Source organism: Nicotiana tabacum, chromosome 16, assembly GCF_000715075.1.
Source record: "Nicotiana tabacum cultivar K326 chromosome 16, ASM71507v2, whole genome shotgun sequence".
NCBI lineage: Eukaryota > Viridiplantae > Streptophyta > Magnoliopsida > Solanales > Solanaceae > Nicotiana > Nicotiana tabacum.
Window position 1 is genome coordinate 3,427,003 of NC_134095.1, and position 9,104 is coordinate 3,436,106.

A 9,104-nucleotide genomic window follows, 5' to 3' on the forward strand; every position below is an offset into this window, starting at 1 on the left:
ATGTTAAGTCGTCCTATATCGAATATTCTCTTATATTTTATTCCAATTATCTCATGACGGCCTTTCCGACACATTTACGCATGATAGTGTAATAATGAGAACGCAAGAAAAGAAACTTAAGTATCTAGAGAAGCTAACTTATCAAATGATGAACTGCTACCGACAGTATCACACCTAATTCCACTGTTTAACCAAGAAAGTGAATGCACGGTTTAGCACTTAACCCAAAAAAGATATCCTCGTCAGTCACGGAAAGTTATACATGTAGAACAATAAATGAAATACATAGCCATTGTTTTTATGAATATTCAACGAAACCCAGTTTGGAGCTGCAAATATGCCCTGCTATCTCTTCTACCATTGTTGTATGACTTGCCCCAACCAGCAAGTGGCAGTAAGATATCAGGCCGGTCATGGTCACACCATTCAAAAATTAAAAGTAGTTTCACACTCAACACGCCCTTACCCCGTGGAGGGGGAGGGGGGAAGATACAAAAAGGAATACCACTAGCGACGGTAGCCCTCTTCGTATTCGGAAGAGAGGAGGTGCAAATACAAAAGAACCCCACTCGTTAGCAGCCCTCTTTGTTTCTACAAGGGAGGGGAGAGACAGAAGGCATAAGATCGAAAATCAAACCAAAAATTGCCTCAATATCAATGAGTTACAGCACCAGCAGACAGAGGCACATATGTGCTGAACGACTCCCATTGAACTTCTCTTAATATTTTAAAATCTTTTATCAAACCCAGCTTTATAGAGCCAGATGTTCCAGCTTTATAGTGTTGGGAATAAACCCCTTGCCAAAATAATATTCACGGTAATAAAGCGGAATAATAATGTAGCACCGAGATACGGTAATTAACAAGAATAAAAGAGTAACAATGACACCAAGATTTTTACGTGGAAAATCCTTCTGAATAAGGGAAAAAATCACGACCCCGAGAGGAGCAACTGATATCACTATAGTAAGGAATTTTACACTTTGTAGGCCGGAGATAAATACTCCAAAGACCACTACAACACTCAAAAGAAATAACCCTCTTTTGATATTCCCACCTCACTACAATATCGCTCACTCTCTATTTTCCTCACAGACTATTTTCTTATACCTTGTCTGTGAAACCTCACTCTTTCTTTCTCTCTTTGTTGGTGTGAAGAAATGAGAGTTGAAGCTCTCATTTTATAGTCAAAGCTTCACCCTCTAAAGCCTACAATATTTGACAATTTACACACACTTTTCACAATTCAACAAAGTTGGCTACCAAACCAAAGAAATTCAACAAGATTGGCTACCAAACCAAACTAATTCAACAAGATTGGCTACCAACCAAACCAAGTCAACAAGGTTGGCTACCAAACCAAAGAAAACTCTTATTAGGCACACTTCTTCAGTGAGATGGACATCATCGTATAGAGCAAAACTATGAATATCAGGTCCATGAAGCTTTCCTGTTAGTAACACCCGAAGGGGCATGAAGAGAGATTTTCCCTGGTACATAAAGCAACCTTATTAAATACTGAAAAAGAATCTTAATTAAGGGGAAAAGAAAATACTCAGATCTAACCTTGCGCTTCAGCAATTTACCAAAATTCTTCACCCACTTTTGCCATCCTTCTGCAAGTGCACCAGAGAGCTCGCCACTGTCGTAGGCAGCTAACAAGCTCTTAGCAACTTCAGAAACCCCATCTTCTAAGATTGGTTTTCCTTCAGCGCTGCAAATGGCATTGCGTATATCATAATAAGTATGTCACATACTATAAGCTTTTCTCCTTTAATTTAACATCATTTCAGGCCTTGTAATAGATAATTGGTTGCTCTTTACAAAGAATCAATGTTTTGTTGAATTGTCTTTTGTATTCAATTTGTAAAGGACTAAATGGGGAATCATTTTTGTGGAAATTATCTTTTCTGTTCGTCTTGTAAATGGGGATAACCATCCGTTTTGCTATAATTAATACCTTTACTTATTCGAACAAATTAAGCTCATTAATCAACAAATATTTTCATTAACACCTTAATGAATAGACCAAGTTGAAATTGTTGAAAACATAATTAAGTAAATAAAAGTATGTTCTCTCTAACATTTTAAGCTTTTAGTTGAGATGGTTACACACTTCAACAATGTACCAGAGCAGGCTGAGGTCTTGGGGTCGAGTCTCATCGTCACCTAATATCAAAAGGAATTTTCACGTGTTTGGCTCATAAAAAAGAATCAAGTCCGCATGTGAGGGGCTTGTTGAAGACATTTTCTATCTAGACTATTCATTCTCTTTAACTAGAGAACTTTTCATCTATAAGCATCACATAGTACAGTTTCTCAAGAGGATTTCATAAATCACCTTGCCAAAGTTTCATATAAAGGATAAGATAGCAAACTTGAAAGCGCTTTCTCTGAATCTGTTATCAAGTCAATCCCATCCTTCAGGAGCAAAACAGCATCCTGTACATATAGAAAAGTTAACAGGTATAAGAACCATAACTCCAATGTACACTGAACATCAACTTTTGAATTGATGTTTAACGAATAGCATTTATGCAACAGTCATTGGGTAAAGGGGGGAATATTTTCAGCATTTCAAAAGTTTCGATCATGTTTGACATTTAGCTAATTCTGTACCTGATGCATTAAGAATCATACCAGCAAACAAAACCGCCAGTTGTGTATTCTACCTCGACTAATTCAACTTTTGCAAAAGTTCGGTCTGATTTTCAGTTAGTGAATTTTGATAACTGAAACGGAACCGTAATAAATTCCGTACGGCTTCGTTATAATTTTCGACTAAATTTACACCTACCGTTAGTACACTAAACAAATTTGCCCTTATACCTAACGGATATCCACAGTGGCCATCTGACGCAGTAAATAAAATGCTAAGGTAGATTCCATGTCACCATTTTTTACTAATATCTTATTTTTTACATTTATCAAATTAGAAAATTTAAAGAGAAATTATCCCACATTTAACCTAGTTTTGTTTAATAACTCACTCCCTCTCTCCTTTAGCAGTTATCGGCGACGGCGAGATCAACAGGCCAGTTAACCAGCAAATCAGATCTCTCTTTACTTAACTCTCTCCCTTTTTTTCCACCCTCCTCTCCCTCTCTCTCATATACTGTATCCGCCTGCAACCTACACGAAAACACCCACCCAGCACCAGAAACCAAATCTGTCCGAACACCACCGGAAGCCACCAGACCCAAAAACTCTTCGACCACAATTTACCTTTCTTGCTTACCCAAATTCAGATCCTAGTCGAAAAAAAGGAAACGATGGTGAATAGCACTGGCCTAAAAAACGGCAAGTCGGGGAAATACAAATATAGATCTGTCCAAAAATAAGAAAAGCAGCTCCACCACCAGTATCTTGCCGGAAGTTGCTTCGGCGTTTGTCGCCGTTAGTAGCAGTGTCTGACATTTTCTTTGCCACTATTTAGCTGATTTATTTCTTAATTGGATATAATTGATTTGAATAATACTACACTGCTAATTAACCTTGGCCAAGAAAACAAGCAAGAACTTTCAGGTCTTGAGTCCTTTTCTTTTTAACAATCAATGAAGACCTCGATTTTATGTGATCCCATGTGATCGATTCAAAGATAATGAAAGTATCTAAAGCTTATTCCCGACCTCAACTTCTTCTACTGTGCCACCTGACATGGCTCTTTGTAAGGTTCTGATAGTGCTTTGCTTTGAGGATGAAATTTGTAGAAGAAAAATATGTTAAATTGTAGAGAATTTTTTCCAAGGGTTTCTCTTTTTTGGGACAATTTCTTTTTAAATTTTCTAATTTAATAAATTTAAAAAATAAAATATTTTTAAAAAATGGTGACTTGGACTAGGATGCTCCAAGGGGCTAATCGATAATTTTCTTTGTACTTTCCATGTGAGAGTTGTAAAGACCCGTAAAATTCTTAACCAAAACTCGGGGTTTCGTGGTGCTGAGTTGGATTTCGGCGTTATTAGCGGTTCGGCCCTTTTGGATTGAACCGTACCTTTCAGACTTGGAGGAAAATGTTGCTCAAAAGGACGCGTTTCTGCGGCCCATTATGCGGCCGCATAATCACTCTGCGGACCGCATAATGGCCGCAGAGTGCAACAGAAAGTTGGCCAATTTTGAGGCTAGTTATGCGACCCAATTATGCGATCGCATAATCGCTATGCAGGTCGCATATTAATCGCATATATGCCCTGAACTTTTGTGAAAGGGAAGTTCTGCGGTGCATTATGCGACCGCAGAACAGGTGTGCGGACCGCATACTGGTCGCATACACAGTCAGAAAACTCAACTTCCTAAGGCCCCTTCTGCGGTGACTTTGCGGGTCGCATAACCATTATGCGGTCGCATATGTGACCGCAAACCTGTGTCGGGGCACCCATTTTCTTAATTTAAAACCGACCCCCATTCCGTTAAAATACCCCTTCCCCCGGGCCATTTTCAACACATTTCTCTGATAATTAGAGTAAGAGGGAGGGGTCAAAGAGAAGGGAAGGGGTCTCCACTCCCTCCCAATAGGTAAGTTTCTATCACCCAAGCTCTCAATTCCATATTGTAGCTAAAGGGACCATTAGTGCGGTAATTCATGGGATTAGGGTGGTTACCTTGCATGCATGTGATCCTAAGGTATGTGGAGGAGTGCTAAAACAAAGATAGGAAAGAATGGGGAGTGGGTTGGGGGAATCTTCCACTAAAAAGGAGTCATGAGACCCTAACTCATAATGTTTGATATAATGCTCAAATGAGCTAGGGTTATGATCAATTTCTTAATAATGACTTCAATTGTGCTACATTGTTAAATAGATTGAAGGTGCTAAAGGTTCCGGAACTTGATGTAGGAATTAGGAAAAGACTCAATTAAGGTATGTATGGCTAACCCTCTTCTTCTTAGTGTTGAACTCTTGGTATCCGAATAATTGGCGTGAGTTCCGAGTTGACCATACTAGATGGATTGCCTTAATGTGTTGGGTTGAAAGATTTTGTTCCAAATTTATTCTAAGTGTTTACCCTGAAATCATGACAGTTGAAAATGTGATTATGCTCCCCAAGTGCTCTTTTTCTTTCCTTATGTGTGCATGCCTTATATGATAGCACTTGTCGTCATGGATTATGAAGTTATTTGAACGAACAATAAAATGGGAAGACTTGAATTATAAAAATGTGTCCAAGTGCTAAGAATTACTTAATAAATGGGGGTGTTTGTGCCATGTAATGAAAAAATGGAAAGAAATGTGAATTCAGGAATAATTGAAAGAGGTTATGTCCCAAGTGAGATGGCTTAGCCGATCGGGCCGAGATCGGACGTCATGCTATACACATGGTGGCATTTACGTTGGATTTCTAATTATCATTGTGAATTTAGATATATCTTACTTGGAATGACTTAGTCGGTCGGGCCGAGACCGGACTCCGTGTAAAAACATGGTGGCATCATGGATTGTGGTACTTGGCATTAAAGATCATTAACCTAAAGAGATGGAAAGATTTAACCGGAACTATGTGAATCTTATTTGGTGTTCCCTTGTAATTCCGTGAAGTACTTGTTGATCTCATAGTTGCCTTCTATTTGTTCATTGTTCATCCTATTAAGATTTGTGTTTGTCTTACATACTAGTACTATTCGACAGTACTAACGTCCATTTTGCGGGGGCGCTACATCTTTGAATGGATGTAGGTGGGTCTATCACATATAGCGTTGATTGCATATAGTGGTGCTCTTTTTCTCTCCTCACAGCAATCTTGGTGAGCCCCATTTCTCCCAGGGGTCATGTAGTCCTTCTTTTGTATAAGTTTTCATATTTTAAGGTATAGTCGGGGCCTTGTTGCCGGCATTGTCATATTGGTCTTTTGTATCCTTAGAGGCTCCATAGACAGTTATGCGGGTCATGTATGGGTGTCGGGGTGGTCATTGGATCACATTGTATTTTGAAACTCTTCGCTACTAGATTGTCAACTGTATGTAATTTTGGAAACTTAACTATGGCATATTGTGTTTAAGTAAAAATGAACTAGCAACGTTTATATATTTATATAACTAATCTCTCCTGTGTTTAACAATTGGTGATGCATTACTTCTTCGGATTATGAATGAGTCGGGTAGGAAAGGCTGGATAGGCTTGCTCGACCAGGTTCACTCGGTTGCGCACTGGTCGCGCTCCCCGAGGATTGGGGCGTGACAAGTGTTTAGCCCTATTTGTTAATTGTCCTCAGCCTAGTATTAAAACAAGTGAAATTAATGTTTTACAATGTTATAGCTACAACTAAGTTTCAGGAACATCACTAGCCTTATATCCCCCAGATCCCAGAGTTTTAAATTAGAAAATTAGAAAATTAGAAATTTAGGATTCTTTTACATCAACACACATCAAATTAAGATTTTCAAGTTTTGATAGAAGGTTGTTAAAATTGCCATCCAACTCCTACAACTCCACAGTTTTATGGATCGAAATATACTGAAGCAACCCTGCCATGAAAACACCTTAATGTGATATACTTAGAGAAATATACCAACCTTTCCAACATCAAGTCACTTTTACATTATGTGACAATAAATTTCTTAATTAGCTTGCTAGTTAACAGCACAAAGAATGTGTTTCACACTTCTAAATTGTAAGTCAAGTTCCAAGATGTTGACTTTCCTGATAGCCTCTAAGGGTAGTACATTTTGATATCATATTACAATTTTCGTTCCAACTCTTTTATGAGACATTTAGGTCATAAATTTATAATGTTTTATAAGGTACTGGGGTATCTTTTTTTCTTTTTCCGGTAACTTTGCATAGAGACACTATCTGCAACAATTTATAACTTGAAGATCCGACCCCAGAGAATCTTAAGTTATCCTAAGTAGGATCTTGAGTTTAATGACTTAGTGTCATATCCGGCACCAAACATCCCTGATTCTTCAGTCATGCAGAAAGAATCCCTGATTTAATTCAACTGGCCGTGTTACACTAGGTCTATCCAGAATCAGCCAGCCAAGTCGTAGCAGACCATCACATGGTAAAACAACTACCTATAGTGGTACTGCTGCTTGTTGCATTTCATACAAGGGTCTGCAACCACTTTATCCCAACTTGCACCAACAGTGCATTAAGAATAAGCTCCATCAGAAGCTATCAGTCACAATACATAAGAAGGTGCTCCCAACCATTAACACGGAACTGTCAGATCACATCACATTGCACAAACATAGTTTATTCTTCTTGGATTGATAAAACTTAGAAGGGATAGGAACAATCACTTAAGGAAGAATGAGAGTCAAACTCTTCATCGAACAGGCTAGAAGATGTGGTGGAGAAGAGAAAAAAAGAGAAAAAGTTCTACCTGTATAAAGATTCCTTGTGATTCTGTAGTGATGCCTGCATCCTTCCACCTTTCACCAATAATTCGGTTCAGCTCTTCAGATGGTATAGATCTCAAATGCTGACCATTCATCCACCTGAAGTTCATATTCAGATTTTAAACAAGAATCAAGAAATGTAAAACCAAGAAATCCTATCTATATAGCAGAAGAAAATATAATACCTTAACTTGGTCGAATCAAAAATGGCACCACTTTTGTTTACACGTTCAATTGTGAACTTTTCAACTGCAAATGAGATGAGAAGCTATCACACTTGAAAGGCAAATAAATAGAAATGAATGCAAGCTAAAATTAGCTATGTGAACATCAGCATAGAGGCAACCAACTGACCAAGTTGTTCAAGAGTGAAAAACTCATTTTCTGTACCATCACCCCATCCCAAAAGAGCTAGATAATTCGCCATTGCCTGAGGCAAATAGCCCATGTCCCTGAACTGTCAGGGAAAAGGAAAACACTGAGATTTCTCCCTTTTCCAGTTCAAAAGGAAAGGGTAGAGAAAATCCAAAGCAAAGGAAGAACATATTTTGCCCGACATGTAAACCCCTAAAATTGTTTCAAAAGGGAAGCATGCTCGTGTCTATCATTTCTGACCGGGGTACGCAGTTTACCTCTCATTTCTAAAGGGCAGTTCAGCATGAGTTGGGTACGCGGGTCGAGTTGAGCATAACATTTCATCCTCAAATGGACGGTTAGTCCGTGCGTACTATTCAGATTTTGGAGGACATGCTCCGCGCCTGTGTTATTGACTTTGGAGGTTCTTGGGATCAGTTCTTGCCGTTAGCGGAGTTTGCCTACAACAACAGCTATCAGTCGAGCATCCAGATGGCTCTCTATGAGGCGTTGTATGGTAGACGGTGTCGACCACCGATTGGGTGGTTTGAGCCGGGGGAGGCTCGGTTAATGGGTACAGACTAAGTGCAGGATGCCTTAGACAAAGTTAAGATCATTCAGGATAGACTTCGTACAGCTCAGTCCAGGAAAAAGAGTTATGTCGACCGTAAGGTTCGTGATGTGACATTCATGGTCGGAGAGAGAGTGTTGCTCCGAGTGTCGCCCATGAAGGGCGTGATAAGATTTGGGAGGAAGGGCAAGCTAAGCCCTAGGTTCATTGGGCCTTTTGAGATAGAGTGGGAGAGGTGGCTTACAAACTTGTGTTGCCTCCAGGTTTATCAGCTGTGCATCCAATGTTTCATGTGTCCATGCTTCGGAAGCATCATGGCGATCCATCCCACATGTTAGATTTCAGCACTGTCCAGTTGGACAAGGATTTGACCTACGAGGAGGAGCCGGTAGCTATTCTAGACCGGCAGGTTCGTCAGTTGAGATCGAAGAGTTATCCTTTGGTTCGTGTGCTGTGAAGAGGTCAGCCTGTTGAGGCAACTACCTGGGAGTCCGAGTTCGATATGCGGAGCAGATATCCCCATATTTTCACTGACTGAGGTACTTTTCTATGTTTGTTCGAGGACGAACGGTTGTTTTAGAAGTGGAGAATGTGATGACCCAAAAGGTCATCTTTTGTTTTAGACCTCGAATCCGTGTTTCGAGGCCTTGAAAACCTCATTTTATCTCTTATCAATTTGCGTGCACAGTCCGGGCGTGTTTCCAAAAAGTCTTTACGTGGAAATTTGAAAAATAATAATGTTGCCTTTAAAAGTTGGTTTTAGTTGACTTAGGTCAACATTTTAGGTAAACAGACCCGGATCCGTGTTCCGACGGTCCCGTAGGGTCCGTAGTAAAATAT

General features: G+C 39.5%; 1 protein-coding gene across 1 annotated transcript; it reads right to left on the minus strand.

Moving 5' to 3' along the window:
* Nucleotides 1-236: 236 nt before the first annotated feature.
* LOC107770428 (glutamate--tRNA ligase, chloroplastic/mitochondrial-like) lies at nucleotides 237-7,791 on the minus strand. The gene is made up of 6 exons (XM_075232455.1): nucleotides 7,694-7,791; nucleotides 7,525-7,588; nucleotides 7,324-7,438; nucleotides 2,342-2,442; nucleotides 1,567-1,714; nucleotides 237-1,490 (listed from the first exon to the last, which is right to left on the minus strand). Exons 1-6 carry the CDS (start codon nucleotides 7,785-7,787, stop codon nucleotides 1,278-1,280), a joined length of 735 nt encoding a protein of 244 aa, XP_075088556.1. The 5' UTR covers nucleotides 7,788-7,791; the 3' UTR covers nucleotides 237-1,277.
* Between the last annotated feature and the right edge of the window lie 1,313 nt (nucleotides 7,792-9,104).

Excerpts from the sequence above, each read along its gene's own strand:
- LOC107770428 (XM_075232455.1), bottom strand. The coding sequence starts at position 7,787 with ATGGGCTATTTGCCTCAGGCAATGGCGAATTATCTAGCTCTTTTGGGA. Across the intron at positions 2,443-7,323 it reads CACAAGGAATCTTTATACAG|GATGCTGTTTTGCTCCTGAA; the intron begins GTAGAACTTTTT and ends CTATATGTACAG. Across the intron at positions 1,491-1,566 it reads GTAAATTGCTGAAGCGCAAG|GGAAAATCTCTCTTCATGCC; the intron begins GTTAGATCTGAG and ends TTTATGTACCAG.